This window comes from Eumetopias jubatus, unplaced genomic scaffold, assembly GCF_037043125.1.
Source record: "Eumetopias jubatus isolate StellerSeaLion01/CBP00866 unplaced genomic scaffold, mEumJub1_p1.0 scaffold_3, whole genome shotgun sequence".
NCBI lineage: Eukaryota > Metazoa > Chordata > Mammalia > Carnivora > Otariidae > Eumetopias > Eumetopias jubatus.
In genome coordinates, this window is record NW_028274809.1 from 5,389,275 (window position 1) to 5,410,729 (window position 21,455).

The window sequence follows — 21,455 nt, forward strand, 5'->3', positions numbered from 1 at the left end:
TCCCAGGACCCCGGGATCATGACCTGAGCCGAAGGCAGGCGCTTCACCGACTGAGCCACCCAGCTGCCCCAGTGCAGCATGTTTTGAAGAAAATCAAAACGACTGACTCCTTAGGAAGCATTTGCTAATCGCAGTAACTATATACAATTGTCACATTTTCCAATCTCTGAAATAACCCTTTAGACACACATTGATGGGGCAGGCTGTTGAACTTCTGCAAAGAACACTTAACCCTCTACAAAAATGGTATAAAATATAGGCTTGGAGAATGAGCTGGTCTGCTCCAGTGACTTGGTCCTGATGCGGGGCAACTGAGGGTAAGCTTAATCACTGCAATCGCAGATATTATTAGCTTGCCAAGTGCTTTTCATCTCTTAAGGGCTGCCCAAGGACCAAGTGATAAGCCAGGAATACTGCACCTTTTATCCCATTATTTCAAGAATAAACCATTCCTTACTCAAATTTTCGATGTGCCCCTGGGATATTCAGAAACCCCAAAGTATCAGCTGTGATCACTACCGCATCTTACTTGTGGATGTAAGTATACTTTTCAAACCCCAGGATTTTGTCTTGAAACTGTCAACATCGTTCTATTTTAAAACAAAAATTAATTTCACTGAATTGCTACAACAAGCCTGAGGTTACATTCCTAGAGCCCCGCGGAGGATTGCAAGGATTGAAACTCATTTCCATAGAATCCTGCAGGTGGCGCCATAAGCAAACGTCTTCCCCACGACCACCAACCCACTCTCCCCAGAATTGAAGAGAAGAAAACAAGGTTTTAGCTCACAGCAAAAAGGGGAGGAGAATGTAGAAAAGCTACAGAATTGTGACGTATCATATAGAATTGCGCTGCTATAATAAAAAATTCAGTAATTAAAATATTGATTATGGAATTGCCTACTTCTTTTGTATTAAATGTGCACGTTTTATAGGCGATGTGTTTATAAATAAATATAACTTTAAGAGGACTCTTTTATGATGCCATAATGACAGCCAATCCTCATTTGTGTGTTAAACGTGTTCTTTAACAAAATTATACATTCACCATGGCAATGGAATGAGCCCGGCTTCAGCCTCCATCTAATCTAACAGAATGGTATTTCTGCAGTCCTAACACTCTGCTTAATCACGCCAATAAAAAGAGTAGATTTCTTTGTAATGCAATTTGTAAGCAATAAACATGATTGAGAATGCAGTATTTGCTGTCGACTATGTTTAATGCAGGGTTTTAATTTGGTGTGTAATTATTCATTTAGTAGGTACTTTTTCCATTCACGTGTCTTTGCCCTGCTCTAGAGAAAGTTGATAAGTTTGCAGAACACTGGGGAAACGGTTTCCAGGTACTTTATGCAAACCGGAGTTGGATGTAGATGTTATGGAAAAAGAATATTTTTTTATCTGCTAAAGACAGGAGTCACATTAACTCGTAATACAGACACATAAAAATGTGATTATGGGTTCTAAACAGAACGCAGTAGGCTCCTAGTTAACACAATGAGATTTCTAGGAAGTGATGCATAAATTCTTCAAAAATGACACATTTCTCACGTTTCATTCCAATTAAATTACTGAGGCAGCTAACAGCGATGAGCACAAAGTACGGGGGTAAAATGAGGGTTTCTTCTTGTAACTGTATCACTGTGAAAGTATATTTTTATGAGAAGCAGTTAATATTAAGCTGTTATTTTTCAACTGTGCTGGAAGGGATGTCTCAAGCCTTCCTTGCAGAGCTCTCCCCAGAAGAGTCTGCTCCTTTGTTTCTTGGGTGTGCTAAGAGGAAGAGAGAATTGCTGGGGCCCGCCCCCGCCCTCCTTTCTGGAGTCAAAGAGGCCTGCCAGGAAAGGGGTCCCATGTGTCGGTCCCTAGGGTCGGGCCCAATCGCCACCAAGAGGCCTGCGGCCCCGAGACTCCAAGGGGCCCGGCGCCCCACTCGCTCCCCGCGGCGACCGACCCGGGCACGAGCAGCAGGGCTGGGTACCCACCCGTGGTCCGCCAGCGCCTGGGGTCCGACCCCCCTGCGCCCCGCTCATGCTTTGGGGGTCCTGAGCGCCCCGCGGCCGCGCGGGGGGTTTGTCGCCCAGACTTGGGGGTCTCGAAGGCGGGTCTGGGGGGCGCGGGGGTCCAGCCCGCGGGGCGATGGGGTTCGGGACTGCTCCCGGGTGAAGGAGGACAGAGGGGCGTGGGGGCCGCCCCGGGGGAGGGGGAGGCGGGAGGGGACGTCGGAAGACAAAAGGATGTGCAGCTTTAAATTCAAAAAAGATGTTTTTGAAAGCCTCGTCCTGGGGTTTGAAAGGCGCACCGAGGACAGCGGCAGAGCGATCCCAATCAGAAATGCGATTTCAAGTCCTAATGAACTTGATTGCGTGAACATTTATAATCCCCCATGGCCCTAAATGAAATCAGATATAATCAGAAGATACAGGGAAGGGAGTGTTTACAGCCGACGCTGGGCGGCTGCGGACGGGGAGATGCGGCCCCGGTATTGATGTCGAAAATGATGGATAACGCGGGAATGGCAAATATACTATTTGTCTAATGGCTCGGCAATTAAATTCCCCTGTAAATGACCCATGCCTCATTTCATCCTAATCTATGGAATTTTGATTGAATTCGTCAGCTCTAATTGAAAAATACTGCACTTTAATGTCTGCATTGCAGTTTCAGGACGAGAGTGGTTTTAATGAGACAGTGCCCCCCTGACCCGGGAATATTTGAGACTTTTATTCGGAATTTAAAGCCAGAAGATTGCTCAACTGAGCGCTGCGATTTCCTCTCCCGTATCCACGTCCATCTCTCTCCAGACGCGATTTAATAAACGCACTTGGGGATAAATGCGCCCCCGACCCTCGCGCCCTAGTGGCATCCAAGGGGCTGCCCCTCCCTGGGACGGGAGCAGGCGGGGGCCCGCGGGTTGATGCAGAGGCCGCAGGCGCGGAGGGGGGCGCTCGCTCAGAGGAGGGGTTGCCCCCTCCCAGGGGCCTAGGTGCCCCGCCCCCGCTGCTGCTCTGGTCCCCGGGCCCAATCGCCCACCGCGGCCTCCGCCTTCCCGGGCCAAACCCAGGCGTCCCCCCACCAACGCCAGGAGATGGCCCAGCTGCCTGCGACCTGGGCACCCCAAGAGAGGGCCGGCCCCCGACGCGCTTTATATGCAAATGGCGAGGCGAAGCCATCCCTGAGAAATTAGCTACTTGCTGAAGCATATTTACTAGATTGAAATGAGTTAAAGAGAAACATTTTAAGTCGTTTAAACGAGATAATTGGGCCACATTAAAACTGGAGATGTTTGCTCCTTTCCAAAAAAAAAAAAAAAAAAACCCGGGGGAGGGGGTCGGTAAAAGCGCCCCCAGCACACACACCCGAAACGAGGACTCGAGGCCCCTGCTGCTCAGAGACCAGAAGTGCGGGAGTGCGGGGGACTCCAGCTTGCCGGGACCTTGGCGGGGCGCCCCTCAGGTCGGAATAGCCACAGCGGGGCTCCCCCGCTCCGAGGGACCGATCCCGACCGCGGCCCGCAGGGGGCGCCCTCGAGTCAGGGTCCTGCAGCGAAAACGGAGCCCAGGAGAGGAAAGCAGCGGTCAGCCCTTGGTCCTGGTCGCGCACCCGCGTCCGGCCCCCCAGCTTCGTCCACCCCAGTACCCCAGCCACGTTCAAAACTCCGACGGTGAGATCGCGATGGGAGCCCTGAGGACATGGATTTGGGGGCGGGGGAGCAAGAGGGCAAAGTGCACGGGTTGCCTACTCCCTCCCCAAAGAGTTGAGGATTTAGGGTCTCTTTGTTTATTTAGCTCGTTAACAGAATTTACAGAGCTTTTATTTAAAATAAAATAATCTAAAATGAGATAGAGGCCATCTCCCTAGGAAGATGGTGCTTTATGCCCTTCTGGTGCTCAACTTGGTGATGAGAGCCCATTGCAGAGGAAGCTCCCAGGGCGGGGAACTGCCTCTGCACCTGTCTCAGTGCGTGCGGAGGGGCTGACACTGAGCCGACCCGGGGGCGGTGCTTTGGGACCTGCAACCCCCACCCCCACCCCCAGTAGTCCTGTGTGTTAAATACTACACAGTATCGTGTTCGATTGGTGGCCTGTGGTTTGTCTTTAAATGCTCGAGAGTCTTGTGAGCAGAGGCTTGCCCTCAAGTTGACACTCTCCCTCTGAGCGCACAGGCTTGCGGCCCTGGCTGCCCCACATCCATCCAGCACTCTGCGACGCCCCGGGCTGGCAGTCGGGCGCCCAGTGCAGCCACCCTACTGAGAGCAACCACTCTGGGCCGGGCCCCCTGCCAAGGAGTGCTACGTGATCTAATTCGGTTCCGCGACAACCCGTGGCAGGAGCTTTATTAATTACCCCCGTTTTAGAAACGCAGTCGGGCCGCTCGTGGGAGAGAGCCCGCCCATTACGCAGATGGAGCAACTGAGGCCGCGGTGAGCTCGGCGGTGCGCCCATGCCAGTCAGGCCCAGATGTTACAGGGTTTCTTTTCCATCCACTTCCTGGATGAGACTGCTCAGGATGAGTCAGAGTAAGGAAAATTTGGGTTTTAAACAGAGCCGAGGTGGGGTTTCTATTATCACATCCAAAATCGGATCATATTTCCTAGTACTTCGTGCCTCTGATTTTCCCCCTTCGTTTGTCACAAAAGCTTCTCTTGTGCCCTGGACGTTTATAATGAAAAGAAATTGGGAATCTTTTTCTTATGTAATTGTAGGCATGAAAAAAAAATAGACGTCTCAGGCATTCTTATCTCCGAGAAGGGGAGCCGGGGATCGGTCTACTCCCCTGGAACAGCGGAGCCCAAACAGGCTCTATAGCACATGCCATTACTTCCATGGCCCATAGGGGGCGATGCGGATCCCCGAGCGCTCTGCACACCCACGTCTTTTCAGGCTGTTAATCCTTTGGAAATTGTGGAAGCCTCAAATAAAAATGTTTCCTGTCATTCCCTCATTAATTTATTAAAATACATAATACACATTTGAGTTCTGTTTACAGATAGGAAATAGCCTTGTTACATCATTAAATTGAAAATGTGCCATGTGAAATTTGTGTTGCAAAATACAAGAACGTATTCAGTTCATTACATTTTAAAGTATAAATTTCCAAATAACATTCAGTAATATGGAATGAACTGAATTTGAATGTTTTTTGGGTTAGAATGAAGTTGAACTTTTAAAAAGTCTCTCATTTCTTAAGTGTCCTGAGGTTTTCTTGGGTTTTGTTGGTGGTGGTGATGGTGGTGGTGGGTGTTTGTCGCAATTTAAGTGGGTCTGAGAGAAACTTAGAACAGGGGGAAATTATAATAAACAAAAGATAAGCTAGGACTATCGACAGCACAATAACAAACAGATTCTAAAATACTCATCTTCTCAAAAACAAAATGACTAGAAGGAGAGGACATGGTGAGCAAGCGGGGCAGGGTGGGGGGAGGTCCCTGAACTCAGTGAATGCATCAAATTGGTCACATGATGCCAATCACCCTCACTCTCTGAGCCATCATGATCAATTTCTGCTAGTTCTGAAGCTTCCCGTTCATTATTGTCCCAGACTTCAGAGAACAGAAGGTTTGTCCGGGTGGAGATGAGCAGGATGGCTTCTGGCTGTGGTTCATTTCCCAGCAGAACCTAGTTTTTCACACTTGCCTGGGGGGGGAAGGAGAGCCTGAGGCAGAGGCCTGCAAGAGGCCCTCTCCCCCAGCCCTGCCCCTGCCCCATCACCAGATCTGTCACCGCGCTGGACCGCTGCTCTGCTGTGGGCTGGTTTGAACAGGCATCGGACACCCACAGGGGCCCCCAGAAGCAGCCTCTGAACCCCTCTCCTGGTGTCTGTGGCAATGTCCCTGAAGGCAGCCGTCACCCTCAGTGTGGACACCCACGTGAATAACTTCCCTTCAAAGGGTGTTTCAAAGTCACTGTGCAGAATAAACACTAGATAGTAAGGTATGAGGAACAGCAGGCTTTCTTTAACTCTCTGTTGGAAGGAAGGAAGGAAGGAAGGAAGGAAGGGAAGTGGGAGGGATTGAAGGAGGAAAAGAGGGAGGGAAGGACAGAAGGAAAGAGGGAAGGAAGGAAGGAGGAAGGAAGGAGGGAGGGGGGAGGAAAAGCAGGCACACTCTCAACACACACACACACACACAAGGGCAACATGCCCCCCACACACAAAAAAATTCATTTCCTACAAAACCCAGAAGTGTCCCCTAGGACAGTATGGGGTCAGCATTCGAGTTTTCTGGATTTTTTCCTGCTGGGCCTCTAAGAGCTCCTCTCTCCTCATTCCCCTTTTCTCCTGTGTGATCCACAGGTGCTCTAGCAGGTTGGCCCCTAGCTGAAAACACTCTGGGATGTCAGAGTTCGCTCTCCATCCTTGCTCTTGGTTCCTTCTTTCCCTAAAGTTCCGGAACTCTTCCCATAAGGGAGATCACTGTCGGCAGCAAAGTCAGGCAAATTCAGTTCCCTTGCATTTTTTCAGATGACAAGCGGGGGGCGGGGAGGGGGGGAATACTGAGATTCTTCTGTTTCCAAGGCCTGGCAGGTCAGCATCTCCAATCATTTCTGCGATCACCCCACCAATGAGGGGCTGTATATTTAGGGGACCTGAGGCAGCAGGGAATTAAGAGGCCTAAAAACAAGGACGGTCTCCTTCCTGTACCACTGCAAGCTTCTCATGCAGTAGCAGAGAGCAGTCAAGATGGTGAGTACGTATGATTAACTAGGGGATGGTTTTAGATTGTCCCCGCCTGGCAAATGCAGGTGGCTACTTAGATTTTCACTTCTCAAACCTCACTGAAGGAAACTGGCTCACTCGCTTACGGGCAATGGCCTACAGCTAACCTCAGATCGGTGAGCAAAGGGGGGTGGAGAGAGTGCTAAGTCCTGTGGCCAGTCTCTACTCACGGCCCTCCTCACTGGCTGTGCTGCTCAATGTCTTTTTAGTCCCTCAAACAAGAGTCAAAGATCTACCCTGGGATCTTCCTCCAATGTGGAATGCGTCCATCCCAGTGGCTTTGGAACAAGCACGTGTCTTTTCCCTGGTTCTGTAAGCTGGGTGCTCTATTGTAAGCCAAGTGTCCCCGCCTGCCTTTTGAGAAGGGGTTGGTATCTATTGTTAGCTTCCTCCAATTGTGGACTAATAGAAGGGTTCTCCCCAGGCCTCCTCAGCACACATCCCTTCCACCCTCTCCTTGGGAAAGCCTGACATTTAAGGTGGCCCTCCTTGAGTTGCTGTCCCTACTAGTCACAACTGTCCTCCTGGGAACCCTCAGCGGAGCTAGGTTGGTCAGGTACACACATACCCACCTGGAGTTTTTCTAGATGAGCTTACTGCTAAGCGCACTTTTACAAAGACCTTTCCCCCGGAAATCCACAGGAGGCACAGAGGCCATTCTCATGCTCCCTCCCCGGTTAGCCAACTTCTCTCCCCTGTGTTTACACCCAATGGCTCGCCCCAGTCTGGAGACCTCTTCTCTAGGTTCTGTTTTCCAATCGGAAGGGGCGGTAACCAATGCAAGCGCGGGCTCCGCTTTGCAAGTATTTCTGGAAGAAGGGGAAGCGGAGTTCCGCCTAAAAGCCATGGCTGCTTTTTGTTCGGTCCCCGCAGAAGTTAAAGTGGGAGCGCCGCCCCAGATGCGGGTAGCTGTTGACCCAAACACTCTCTTGCTCCCTCCAGGGTGGGTTCGAAAGGGTTAAATGGATGAAGTCGCGGTAAACCGTGTCTTTTTAAAAAGACAACCCGCCTACAGGAGTCTGGGCTATCGAGGGGCGGCGGCAGGGGCCCTGCTTGGCGAGAACCTGGGGGAGGGGGATCTCCCGACTCCCAGCCATCGGGGAGACGCGCGCGAGTCCTTGGCCGGCCTCTCTCCCGACCCACGGTCTCGTCTCGGGAGCTGGAAGCTCGCGGGGCGCACGGCTGAGCCCGACGCTTCCGACTTCAGCATCCATCGGAAGTCGGCCGTGTCCAGCCCGGGGCCTTCCAGGAGAAGGCGGGCCGGACGGGCCGCGCGGACGGTAGTGGACCCCGGCGTCCCAGGACGCCTGCTCGACAGGCGGTCCCCGAGGCCCCAGTCCGGGCTGCGCCCCTCCTCACCCCTCCGTGCCCTCTGCCCGCCTCCCAGGCCGCCTGTTTCGCGGCCCCGGGATTAGCATATCTGTGAAGTCCCGCAAACAATGCCCGCTGTGCGGGGAGATGAAAGTCGGGCGCCGGGTGGCAGGGGGTCGTTTGAAGTCCCTGAAAGGTGGGGCCGCGGGAATCCGAGGGGGCAGATGCGAGGAGATAGAGCCAGGTGAGAAACGCCCCGCGGCCTGCGCCTCCCTCCCCCAGCGCCCCAGGGCCGGGGTTTCGCAGACCGCACGGCCTCCCGGACCCCGCGAGCAGCCAGCCCCGGGCCGGACCCAAGTGGACGCTCCTCCTGTGCAGCCCAGCCAGAGCCCTCGCCGTCCCTTGTCGTCTGCGCCTCAGCCTCCGTCCCCCAGCTGCAGCCCTGGGGCCCCGGCTTGCGCCGGGCCTCCGCCTGGAGCGCCCTCTTCCCATGCTGGGAACCCCGGGGCGGCCGGGCTCAGTCCCTGCAGAAGATACCCCTTCTCCCCACACTACCCCCCCCCCAGCCCCGGGCTGGGTATTCCCGGGGCGATTAGCGTTGAGCGCGGGCGCGGGGCTTCCCGGGCCATCCAGTACCCCCAGTGGTCACGCACTCCCCACTCCAACCTGTACGACTATTCCCAAAAGTGACCCTGGAACGCCTAGGCCCGGGGTCTGCAGCCGAGCCCAGGATAGGGTGACAGGTCGGCGAGTCCAGGCCCGCAGCCCCCAGGCTCCTAGGCGGTGCAGGAACCCCCTCACCCCGGCCTCTAGATCCCACGAGGGCACCGCTCGCAGGCCAGAGGGCCGTGGCTCCGCGTGTTGCTCTGCACTGGGGTGGGGAGGGCGGCGCAGGTGTTAAGGGTCAGGTTTCCCGGCCTTCAGGCCTGCCGGGAACATCTTCCAACTTCCCCAAGAAAATGCACCAGGAAAAAAAGTCTCCTCCCCCTCACGTTTCTGGTTTGCGGTTTTGTTTCTGCTACTTTGAGGGTGGGGGACAAAAAGCAAAACTTTCTACATAAGAATGTCGCAGCACACACAGTCCCGTAAAGTGTTTCTTCTTCAGGGCGCTTTAGAAAAACCCCCTGTCCTGCTTTCTGCATGGTCAAGGAGGAGGATAATGAAACCAAAGACTTTCATTTTATAAACCACTTGATCTTTGCTTGGGAAACTCTATTAATTGAATGGGTTTGCCTTTTTTGCCAGTCCCCTTTATCATTATTTATGGGCTTTAAATTGTTTAAAGTTCCCTTGACGTTCAATTTACAAGTTTGGAGACTTTTTTGTTCTGCCTTTTGTCCTGGAGAAAGACATCGTGTTGGAAGTGCTTTGAAAAGCCAAACAGGAGAAGTTGGCAATGAAAGGGAAGCGGGCGAGATCCCTTTTAATTCCGTCCTGTTAGTGAATGGCTCTTTTACATAATTGCAGGAGCTATTTCAAAGCCAGCCAAGGGCTGACTTCACTTAGAACCACATGGAGTCTATTTTGGGCTTTCAGATTTAAAAAAAAAAAAAAGACTGAATAAAATAGTTAAAAAAGATGAGGCTTCAATGCTTTCTGCTACTTGCAAATTGGTGTGTCTGATGGGGAATTTTACACAAGCACCCCTTTGTAAGTGCGTCTTGGGCTTGGGAGGGACTGTTGTGGGTTTGCTGGGTGTGAATCCCAAGTGCCCTTCCATAAATAAAACCCATCCCAAGCTATTTCCCAACGATTGCCAGGAGCAAGAGCTGCTGCAATGACCGAATGATCAGGCCACTCAAAGTCTCTATAAATAAAAACAACACGGTTGCCAGAGAAACCACCCTGTCTCCTGGGACTGGGTGGCGGGTGGGAGCACCCGGCCCGCTAGGTCTGCGGGTGTCTCCGCACCCACGGAGACCTGGGGCGCCCACGCTGCCCCTTCTCCACGACCGCCCGCGACCTCCACCCTGGCGGCGGCGTGAAAAGGCGCGGTTCGCGGTGCTTCCTCCTCGGTGCTGGACTCGGTGGGCCAACGCAAGTTTGCCACATGAATATTCATTTACTTGTGCATTTAGCATTTTATACTCAGCCTCCATACACCTGCATGCAAACGTTGACTGGGACAGCCCCGAAGCGTGGATACAACTTAATTACCCTCAGTATTACTGACGTCTGAGATTTTAAGTGCCTTAACACGATCTTGACACCAGCTTGGCACCGGCCAAGGAAAGTGCCCAGGGGGTGGGCCACCTTCATCCCCGCGGGAGCCTTGCGGGGGGGTGGGGGGGTTCGCAGAAGTTAACTAGAGTTGGAGGACCTAGAGGTGCCTGCGGTTGTGTCCTTCCTTTTTCCTAATCCCAGGGAGCTGGGGGTGGGGGACCTCTTAAGGCAAAGTTGCAAAGATCTGCGCCCGGTGGTTTTCCTACGCAGCCTGGGCTGAGCCGAGTCACCCCAAGGGCTCTGCAGTTTGAGGCAGTTCCGAGGTAAGCAGGTAGGAATCCAAAGGATGGATAAACCATGTACCTGTCGCTCGCTACCCATAAATCTCTCCGAGGAGACGAGGAAGAACTCTAGGGGCTTTTATTATACGCAGTCCCCGTGCTCTGAACGCTTTGCAGGTAGCTGAGGTGCCCCGAATGAATCTTGTTAATCACGGCGAAGCACAAGAATCCTTTTTTGACGCCAACAGTCGTTTTCTGAGCAGTTAAGCATTAGATGAGAAAATATCACTGCATTGCATTCGAGAAAAAGCACACTAGTAAATAAAATTCATATTGATGAGAATTCTCTGAACTCACTAATAAAAGAAGATTAGTATTGTAACCCCCGCAGTCAATACTTTCCACAGCAATTTATGGATGCAAATAATATGCCATCAAATTATTTCAAGTGTAGCTATAATTCAACGGACCTAAATCTTCTTGCTGAACTTTAAATGTAGAATTATCACCAAAATAATCAAAGGAATCCCTGTCTCTCTCGGAGGGTAATCAGGCGACGGAAGTCCCTAGAACAATATTTTTCCGGCGAAATAGCAAAGTGAATGGCAAATCTGCCTAGGTAAAATGAGTAACAGCTTACACAGGCCCAGTGTCAAGCGGCGAAAAGACCCGGCTGTAGCAACGTAAATCAAGCAAGGAGTCGAACATTTTTCCTTAGTATTCAAAAAACAAGGTAACCATACCAGAGACTCTGTGTCTGTTAACTATCTCATAATGAGATGGAGTATTTATTATGCCCATAAAGAAACCAGCCTTTTGCCCTGGGCTTCGATTTTTTTTGTTTCTTTTCCTTTTCTTCTTTTTCTTCTTTTGTAGGAGTGGAGAAAGAGGGATAGAGCTTAGAGACCCCACAGACACCTCCTGCCCCGCGGATTCCAACGATTCCCCCTCACGCCGCCTAAGCCACCTCGGGGTCTGGGCGTGAAGGGAGTGCAGGCGGTGCAGTCAGCAGCGTCCTAATGAATTCCTTTCAAACCGCCTGCTGCCGGAGCCATCTATTACTGCGGCCTGGAGTGGGGAAACGCGCTCGAGACGTCTTTGTCCGGGTGGCGGTGGCGCGGGGGGGGGGGGAGGCGGCGAGCAGGAGGAGGGCGGCTGGCGGCGGGGCCGGCGAGTTTTCCCAGCACTCTGGGGCGCCGGGGATGCACCCTCCTCTCTTTCCTCCGGGCCCCTTTGGGTGGGCAGTGGGTTCCTGGCTGAAGAGGCGGTCTGGAATTAAGACGTCCCCCTGGGGGCCTTGGGGTTAGAGCGGGAGAAAGAAGAGCGAGAAAGAAGAGCTTCAAAGAATAGGGTCGATAAATTCATAAAGATCGATTTATCTTTATCTCCCAATTAAATGTGCTTGTAAGTGATACATAACACACGTCCAACACGGGCCAACTCCCCAACCACTAGCTCCTCGGCGTGAGCTGATTTTTAATGACTGATATAACAATGCCCTTCTCTCCTCTCCTCGCGAGCCAGGTGCTTGTCAGCGGTTCGGGGCGAACGTCTAGACCCGGGAAGTTGGAGCCCAGGCCCTGGAGGCGCGTGGAAGCCCCGCGCGCGCTGGCGCGCACTGCGCGGGCTGCCTTTGCCACGAACGATTCCATTTTTAAAGAGAAATTCAAGCCCTGGAAGTTTTTGTTTTTGTCATAGAGAAGAAGATAAGCACCTCCCTAGCTCCCACTCCCTTCCCCGCCAGTTCCCTTACTCCCAAATTCTGGGGTTTTACCATTGTTGAGACAGGGGAAACATCTTGAGGGAATTGGCTCCATCCTGCAGTAGGCAAAGGGGAACCGCGCGCGCTCGAGTCTTCGCTCAGGAAACCGGGTGGCGGCGCCGGGGTGAGCGCTCCCTCCGTTCTCAACGTGCTTAATTAGCGCCTATTTACAAAACGCAGCTTTTATTTGAGCAAACATCATAAAGCTTTCATCAGGATAATCTCACGTTATACAATCTGGAGGCACAGCAACTCCCCCTTCCTCCCCGAGGATGGAGCAGATAAAGGACTCGCTTTATTATCATAATTATCGTGGCTGTTATTTTGGTGCGCGCAGGCAAAGTGTGTAAATAGGTGCGATGATTAAGAATGTCATGAAAAATGAGAAGGGATCGCTTACAGGAGGGCCCAGGTCGGGATGGGGGAACCAGCAGCCTCCCCGCCCCGCCTGGGAGCGCGGGGGGCGCAGCGAGCAACCCGGCCAGCTCCCGCCGGTGGCCGGGGCCTTCCAGTTCCCGACCAGGGCCCTAGGGGCGGATGTGAAGGGGCAGGACCTTGTTCCCAACTCCAGGAACCTCTTCTGGACCACGGGCGCAGCAGCAGCACCCAACGCTAGGGTGAGCCGCGGGCAGGTTTGTTCCAGTGCATTTGAGGAAGAAATAAAACGCCCTTGGCCCAGCCGCGGTAGGTCCTAACTCCGGAAGCTGCCCTGGGAGGAGGCCTCGACAAGGCTGTCGGGCCGCGGGGTTCGAGCCGTGGAGCTTTGGAACCAACAGCCCCCTTTCAAGTTTGCGCGGCGCGGGCTCGGGGCGCATGTTCCGGCTCTCGGGCCCGCGCGCTCCGCCGGTGGCGCCAGCAGCCCGCTCTCCGCCAGCCCTGGTGGAAGGGGCGGAGTCCCGATTTCGACACCGCCCCCTCCTGGCGCAGCCAATAGGCGGTGGCGCCCGGCCCCACGTGAGGTAAGCCCGGCCTGGCAGCAGGCAAAATGTGAATGAGAAAGAGGAGCGCGATTTAAAGGTGCTGGCGGCGCCCGCCGAAGACAAGTGCGCCAGCTTCGCGCGCTCCCCAGCGGCCCGCGGGAGGCGACGGACTGCGGATCCGACAGACGGACGCACCGACGGCTGCGAGCCGGGGCCGAGGGTGGCAGACGAGACGCGCGCGGGCTCCGACGGGCAGGCGGCGGGCAGCGGCTTCAGCGTGCCCGCGGGGCCCGGGTGCCCTCTCCACTCCCGGGCGCACGGCCTCACCCCGCGCACCGCCCACACGCGCTCCCGCCGGGCATGCAACCCGCCCAGGACTGAGGGTCGGCGGCGCCTGCTTTCAGGGTCCCAGCCGGTCCCTGCCCGGCGCACCCGGCTGTGCTCCCGGCGCCCGGCGGGCTTCCTGGCGGCGGCGCGGCGCGGGGACTTTTCGCCTCTCGCTGGCCTCTCCCGAGCGCGTCTATGAGCGCAGCGTTCCCGCCGTCGCTGATGATGATGCAGCGCCCGCTGGGGAGTAGTACCGCCTTCAGCATAGACTCGCTGATCGGCAGCCCGCCGCAGCCCAGCCCTGGCCACTTCGTCTACACCGGCTACCCCATGTTTATGCCCTACCGGCCGGTGGTGCTGCCGCCACCACCGCCGCCGCCACCCGCGCTGCCCCAGGCCGCGCTGCAGCCCGCGCTGCCGCCCGCGCACCCTCACCACCAGATCCCCAGCCTGCCCACCGGCTTCTGCTCCAGCCTGGCGCAGGGCATGGCGCTCACCTCCACGCTCATGGCTACGCTGCCCGGAGGCTTCTCCGCGTCTCCCCAGCACCAGGAGGCGGCGGCCGCCCGCAAGTTCGCGCCGCAGCCGCTGCCGGGTGGCGGCAACTTCGACAAGGCGGAGGCGCTGCAAGCCGACACTGAGGACGGCAAAGGCTTCCTGGCCAAGGAGGGCTCGTTGCTTGCCTTCTCCGCGGCCGAGGCTGTGCAGGCGTCGCTCGGTGAGTCGGCGGCGCGCGCGACCCGGGCGCGGGGGCGGGAGGGGGCGGGGGCGAGCCAGCTCCGGGTTCCCGCTGGGGCCGAGGGGGCGAGGCCGAGCCCCCTCCCGACCCCCGCCCCGGCTTCCCCGCTCCTGAGCAGCAGGAGGACGCGGCGGAGCCGTGCCGCGAGGCCTCCGGGGGGCATTTAGAGCCGAGCAACAAGCTAGGGGGTGGGGTGGCATTTAGCTCCCGGGGCCAGCTGCTGCGCGGGGCGGCTGATGTCTCGAGGCGAATTTGGATGAGTCTATCCCCCCTCCCGCGTGCCTAGACCTGGGATCCTGGATAGGTTTCAGCCCTTAGGGGTGGTGGGTTGGGCTGTGCGTCTCAGCAGTGCGTGTGCTCGGGAGGAGGGGGGAAGGGGGCGCCCAGACCTATTAAACCCCTTCACTGGGCTTGCCCGGAAGAAGCGGATTCCTGGGAGGTTGTGCGTCTGCCTGTGTGTTGGGGTGTCTGGTGGGAACTTCTCCTAAGGCTACAGAACTTCCCTTTTACCAACATTATCTGTCTCAAAAAAAAGACACGGTCTGGGATCTGTACCTCCCTGTGTCCCCACTTTGACTGCGATGTAAATTGAGGTTCACTAAATATTCATTGGGGGGCACAAGATGGATCATGAATTTCCCCCTCCGTCCTCACCCAGCCCCCACCCTGGGGACAAAGGGGACAATCTCTTGGGCCTCACGCCTCCTGTTACTTCTGCCTTAAGCTGCCGGAGGCTGGGAGGGTGCAGACGTGGCCTGGCGGCCCCTTGAGTGATGGTTCTGGGCAAAGGGCCGTCGTCTGTACTGTCTTCTTTCCTCCTTTGAGCTTTCTCACGCCCCCCCCTTCTTTGCCCCTCAAAGGCCAGGAAATCACAATGTGTTAATGTCATAGAAAGACAATCCGCTAAGGGGGGAAAAGGCCCAAGTGAGGGTGGGAAGGGGAAAGGAAGGCCAGTGTGCGAAATGTAATAAAACGCCGTTTGGTTTTGCTTTCAGTCGGGGCTGTCAGAGGGCAAGGGAAAGACGAGTCAAAGGTGGAAGACGACCCGAAGGGCAAGGAGGAGAGTTTCTCGCTGGAGAGTGATCTGGACTACAGCTCGGATGACAATCTGACTGGCCAGGCGGCTCACAAGGAGGAAGACCCCGGCCATGCGCTGGAGGAGACCCCGCCGAGCGGCGGCGCCGCGGGCAGCACCACGTCCACCGGCAAGAACCGGCGGCGGCGGACTGCCTTCACCAGTGAGCAGCTGCTCGAGCTGGAGAAGGAGTTCCACTGCAAAAAGTACCTCTCGCTGACCGAGCGCTCTCAGATCGCCCACGCCCTCAAACTCAGCGAGGTGCAAGTGAAAATCTGGTTCCAAAACCGCCGGGCCAAGTGGAAACGCGTGAAGGCTGGCAATGCCAATTCCAAGACAGGGGAGCCCTCCAGGAACCCCAAGATCGTCGTCCCCATCCCCGTCCACGTCAGCAGGTTCGCTATCAGAAGTCAGCATCAGCAGCTGGAGCAGGCCCGACCCTGAGGGCCCAGGGAGAGCCAGGGCCTGGACCACCGTGGAGAAGCCATAGCTCTGGAGGGAACCACGGTGGCCTCTGCCACGTTTGAAGCAAAACTCAAAGTCACCCCCCCTCAACTTTGGACATCCCAAGCACATTGAGAGTATATTCATTAAAAAGGCTTAAAAGACTGCTTTTGAAGGGGCTACAGCTACACCTGAAGACACACTAAATATTTATTATACTATCCTACTTTGTACATATATATCTATATAAACTGGATCTCAGCTGCAGTATTTTGAAAGTTATAGGACCAAACTACCCAGTAATATTCTCCACTCACATTCCAGAAGAAAACAAAACCTCTGCTGTAATCCGCCATGCATAGCAGCCTCCTTTCCATACTTTTCCAAAGGTAAACATGACACTCAAGAACAAACCATGGGGTTTACGCTCATTTTTGTTTCTATCTTGGTTTTTGTTTTTGTTTTTTTTTGTTTTTTTAGTTGACTGAAAAGCAGATGTTTTTGGGCAGCCTGGAAATTTGCTTTGCTTTGGTTTTGCCTGGCTTTCTTTCCTGGGGTTGCACATCCTATCTGAGCCATGTTTGAAGCACGTCTCCGTTGTGTTTAATTTATTTCAATGTAGCTTATTATAAGTTATGACATTTAAACAATCGCAGTCTTGTGAATAATAAAAAGGAGAGAGAGAGAAGGGGAAAAAAGGACCAATCTCTGGGTCTCATAAGTGTGTCCAGATTTGACTGTTTAGAGGCTACTACTAGGGTATGACCAGGTGGCTGGTCTGGGGCCAGTAGTGGATAAAGGTCTGCTGTCCTGGTCTCTGCAGGCTGGCTGGACACTAGCCACCCTGCACCTTACCAGGTTTTCACGTGAAGAGCAAGAGCTCTACTTGAGTTATAAATTTAAGGAAACCTAATTTTCATCTTAGAAAGCTGACATCTCCCCTTTTGCATGATCTAATCAATACCTAGAAGGCTGGCAAACTTCGGCCAGAGGAGGAGGCGGGCGCCCGGAGGAGAGAAAGCGAGTGCGGGTATTGGCGGCTTTTCACAAACTCCTGATGTTCTAAACCGACCCCTGCCAGGGAGGAAACGCGTTTTCTTACCAACATCCCCGGTCGGAAAAGGAGCTGTGCTCGCTCCCCAAGCTGGGCCAAGCGCCCATAAATCAGGCTCCGGGCGTTATCTTGCAACGGGAGCAGAAACCCACCCAAGCGAGCTGGGCTTGCCGGCCGCGCTCAGCTCGAAGGAGGAGGCGAGCAGCGAGCACAGGCGGGCCGGGCACCTCCCTCTCCGGGCGGGGTCGGAGGGGCGGGCCCCGGCCACCGCCCCACCCCAAGGGCTCTGGGGCCGTCGGCCGCACAAAGAGGGTAGGGGAGAGGAACGCCGGCGGGGTGGCGGCCGGGTCCGCAAGTGTGCCCGAGAGCTGGGCAGCTTCCCGCCTCGGCGGGGCGGCCCACCGGGCGCGGGAAGGGCGTGCCCCGATCCCCCCAAGTCCCACTGCCCTCACCCCTGGGCACCGCGCCCCCGAGCCCAGCCCAGAACGCCCGCTCCTTTCCCGACCCCGAAGCGCGGAGCCAGGCCCACTGGAGATTGTCGTGGACGGGCCCGGGGTTGCTCTAGGGGCGTGGAGCGAGCGAGCGAGAGTGAGCGCGGCCCGCTAACCTGCAGGCTGAAGGGCGAAGAGAAAGAAGCCAGAGGCTTCGCCAACCTCGGCCTTCCGCGTGGGGAGCAGGTTCCAAAGGAGCCGCGCGCGGTGCCCACCACGGATCTCAGCCCTAGAAGGGGAGACATGTCGCCCTTGGTCAATACTGGTATTGACTTAATTTACACGGCTTACAGCCCGTCACCTCCCCGCGCCGGAGGGCCATGGGGCCTGAGGCCTCCGCCGGCACTTGACGCGCAAGGTGAGGGACGGAGGCGACCAAGGCAGCGTTTCCCACCGTGTTCCCGAGATTTCCAGGGGCGGAAAATGGCCCAGACTTGGTTTTCGAGCACAATAAGACGGAGTGGCCAGACCTCCGAAGGCCTCAGCCGGCTCTGCGGGGCGCGGAGAGCTTGAGGGCTCCTTGAGGTCCCTCCCCCCAGGGCCCTGGGGCCTGCGGTTGGGGGCTGCGCCGGGGCCTTTTGCTGACCCCGCGCCGGAGGGCCACTGCCCGGGGGCAAAAGGCCCCGGCGCCCGGTCCGCCAGGCCCGGCCGCCCGCCGGGATCCCGCCAGTGGCCCTCGGGCGAGCGCACCCGGATCGCGCGTTGGCGTCATGTGCTCGAGGCAGGTTGCCCCGGCCACACGCCGCTACCGCGCATTCGAGGCTAGCGGAGACGCCGCCCCCACCGCGTCCCGTCCCCCCCACCCCCACCCCACACCCCTGAGCCCGCTGGTCCCGGGCGGGAAGGATAGGCGCCCCCGGCGGAACTGTGGCTGGTGGTGCGGAGTCCCAGCCGAAGGAGCGGCGGCCTCCCGGGCGGGGGCGCCCCCACTCGGCACTCTGGGCCTGCGGGAAGAACCCTGGGTATGGAGAGCCCCGGACCCGCGGCAGATCCTGGAGTGTCCTCACTTCCCGTACACCTTGACACCATAACAGGTGTAACTCCTACTCATCTTCTCCAGAAGCCCAAGGTAGGGATAGAAGGCACAGAGGGACCCAGAGCCTTGGCTACACGGACCCCGCGGGAAAATGAAGCTCCCTAGAAACTGGGGGCCACCTTCAGGAATCCCCACCCCGCTGGGGGTTGCGGGGGCACCAAGTTGCCCGGCCCTCCCGCCCTTTGGAAGCACAAGGAGAGGGCCAGGGCTCCCCCAGCCTGCGGATGGATGCGGAGCCCCTCTGCGCTCTCGGGAAGCTGCTCCCCCCAACCCCTGAATGCCGGGGCGCCCCCGAGAGCTCGGTGCGGAGGCCGAGGCCCGAGAGACAGGCCGAGGGGAGGAAGATAAACAAGCAGCCCTTGATGGCCGCTGTCATCATGGCCGTCATCATGGCTTTCATTTGGCTGCCTAATGAGTCACATCACAGGCAGAGAGAAAAATTGTCAATCGCCCGGGCCCTAATGAATTTTTTTGCAAATTGTAATCAAGCCAGGCCGTCTCAGCTGGCTGATTAATGAGACCCACGAGGCTCGGCCAGCACCTCAGCTTTTTATTCCATCCCGTCCTCCCTGCACTAAATTAACAGCAACTTGTCTGAGCTTCAAATTAACTCCCAATGATTAATTCTGATGGGGGGGCCTGAAGAATAGCTTGTTCTAATAGGCTCTGGCCTGAGATGCTGTTGGAAATTAATACACTTCCCCTTTGGCTGCCGGCTTTAATCCAAGGTTGGGTTTTGACATCACTATATTTGTTGTTACAATAAATTCCACTTACATCTGCAGATCAAATAATTACGCTTGGGAGCTCCCGGCCCTGCGCCCCCAGCCATCCTCTAGAGCCCCCCGGGGCTGCCGGCACCCCTTGTCCACCAACCTGGACAGGGGTGTGTAGCAGGGGGGTGAAGGAACCGCCACACTAACGGGGACCCTCTGCCCTAGCTCCCCAGGGAGTTGGGTGACACCCCCCCCCCCCCCGCTTTTTGGAGAACCAAGGGTACTTTGAAAACACATCTACACTTCCTTGAGCAGAGCCCTTTTGAGATTGGTCTTCGGCCCCCAAGCAACCCCTCCCACCCCTCTCTTCAGGGGCTGGGGACATCCTTGGGGCAGCCTGGGCCACCAGCGCTTGGATCCTCCCCCAACCCCATTCCGGAGGGAATTTTTGAGATTTAGCACATGCTTCTACATCCAGCTTTTGCCTCCTAGTCTTCAGCCCCCTGGATTATTCTTTCACAGGAGCTTTTCAGCTAACTGGGGTGGACTGGGGTGGGGTGGGGGCCCTCCAGGTCTGGTGTGCCTCCCAAGATCATCCCGAGTCTATGGCTGCCTGAGCCTCTGCAGTTCCCTCTCGGCCTATGGCTGGCCCAAGCACCTGCATTCCAAGACTGCGGTCTCTCTCGGGGTCAAAGCCCGCTTAGCCTAGCGTCTGTTTGTTTGAGCTTAATTGGCTTAATCATTTCAGCTGTGTCGGGCAAGCCTGGCAGAGGGCCCCCAAGGCGGCTCCCTCCGCCTGGGTCTGTCCCAAGTGGAGTCGTCCGCTGTCCCCCCCCCCACCCTTGGCAGGGGCTTCTGGATGTACTGGAAGTCAGGTGGGTCACTCCGGTGAACCTCAGGATCTGGTCACCACCTTCCCCGATCCTAGGCCTTCCCAGATCTCATCTGCCATCTGCGGCTGGCGGGGGGGGGGGGGGGGGGGCGGTGTGTGGTGCCGGCAGCCCAGCAGTAGAGTCCACCTCAACTGGCTCTGTGGGATACTGGAGTGACCATGCAGCCAAATGGCCTGCCCACGCCCAGCTATGGCCTCCCTGGGAAGGAGGCTCCTGTATGCGCCCCCCTGTTTTCTGTCCCCGGAGACCCCAGGCCTCTGCTCCAGCGTGCACAGCCTAAGCAGGTGGCCTGCTTGGACCCTCTGCAGGGCAGGGCTTCCTGGAAGACCCTGAGGCCAGGGCCTCTTTCTCCGGAAGCTCGGCACCGGGGCTCTCGGGGAGCCAGGCTCTGGGGTCGAGGGGGGAAGCTGCGGTCTAGGGTCTACGGGGAGCGGCCCCGGGCGAAGGGAGGAGGCATTAATCTTCATTTTGGGCCCTTATGGTGTAAACAGGAGAAATACGATCTTGGTAACCTAACATGAATGCAAATCGCAGCGTCAGAGTAATAAAGCACCTGAAACCCCGACACACAAAAGCAACACCATATGTATGAAGACAACCTGCATAAATTATAAATTACATCATAAAAATGGATTGCCTATTTGAATAGTTCAGAAGTGAGAGACCTCAGCTGACTTCCGCCCTCCGTGGCTTTGGTTTAAGGTCAGGGAGCGCATTTCCCCCCGACTGGCCGCAGACCCGGTGACTGGGCCTAGAGTCTCCTGCGGGAGCTGCGGACCGGCTTGGTGGCGCCAGGGCGGGAAGCGCACTTGATGCAGGGCGCACACTCCAGCTCCGCGCCCCAGGAAGGGGACAGGCCCGCAACCATGGACGCCCTGCGAGGCACGGTGCCGGTGGGGCTGCAGTGGCTTACCGCCCCGTCTGGGTCCCAGGACCCCACCCCCCCTCCGCCCCCCGCGCGTGCTGCTCTAGCTGCCCTGAGGCCGCTGGATTTCTAGCTCGGACCCGGCGGTCCCTGCGAGTGCTCCCTCCCCACGGAGTGGGCTCTTTGGCGAGCACGGGTGTGAGTGCGTGTGGGTGGGGGTGTGAGCGTGTGGAGTCGTGCAATTCCCTGCTACGTCTCTACCCGCCTTGCCGTGCTTCTCCGTTTTCCTGGATCCCCAACGGCCAAGAGAACCACCCCACTGGAGGAACCAAAAACGCCGTTCAGAGGCGCCCATCGAAGCTGAGCGCCCACTGTGCACTCGAGCCTGGCCTTGGGGCTCCTCCGACTCGTGGACCACACTGTCCACCGCCATAAGCCCACGGGAGGGGCCTGCACCTCTGTGCTCCACCCTATTTCTTTCCCACTGCATGGAGGCCCAGAGTCTGGTCTCTGGCCCCCCTACCCCAGAGTCCGGGTCCCCTCACTGCATTTGGCCTCTGTGCTCTCCCACACATCCCTGACCTCCACGATGCAGGCACCAACCCCCCCCTCTCTAGTCTCTGGGATGACCCCCTCTGAGGTCCATGTCCTGCTCCGTCAC

General features: G+C 56.4%; 1 protein-coding gene across 1 annotated transcript; it reads left to right on the forward strand.

The window, feature by feature from the left end:
- Nucleotides 1–13,676: 13,676 nt before the first annotated feature.
- On the forward strand, nt 13,677–15,739 carry GBX2 (gastrulation brain homeobox 2). Its single transcript, XM_028105069.1, has 2 exons — nt 13,677–14,199; nt 15,216–15,739. Exons 1-2 carry the CDS (start codon nt 13,677–13,679, stop codon nt 15,737–15,739), a joined length of 1,047 nt encoding a protein of 348 aa, XP_027960870.1.
- Nucleotides 15,740–21,455: the final 5,716 nt, after the last annotated feature.

Coding starts and splice junctions, on each gene's coding strand:
- GBX2 (XM_028105069.1), top strand. CDS start 13,677: ATGAGCGCAGCGTTCCCGCCGTCGCTGATGATGATGCAGCGCCCGCTG. Junction 14,200..15,215: donor GGCTGTGCAGGCGTCGCTCG/GTGAGTCGGCGG, acceptor TTTTGCTTTCAG/TCGGGGCTGTCAGAGGGCAA.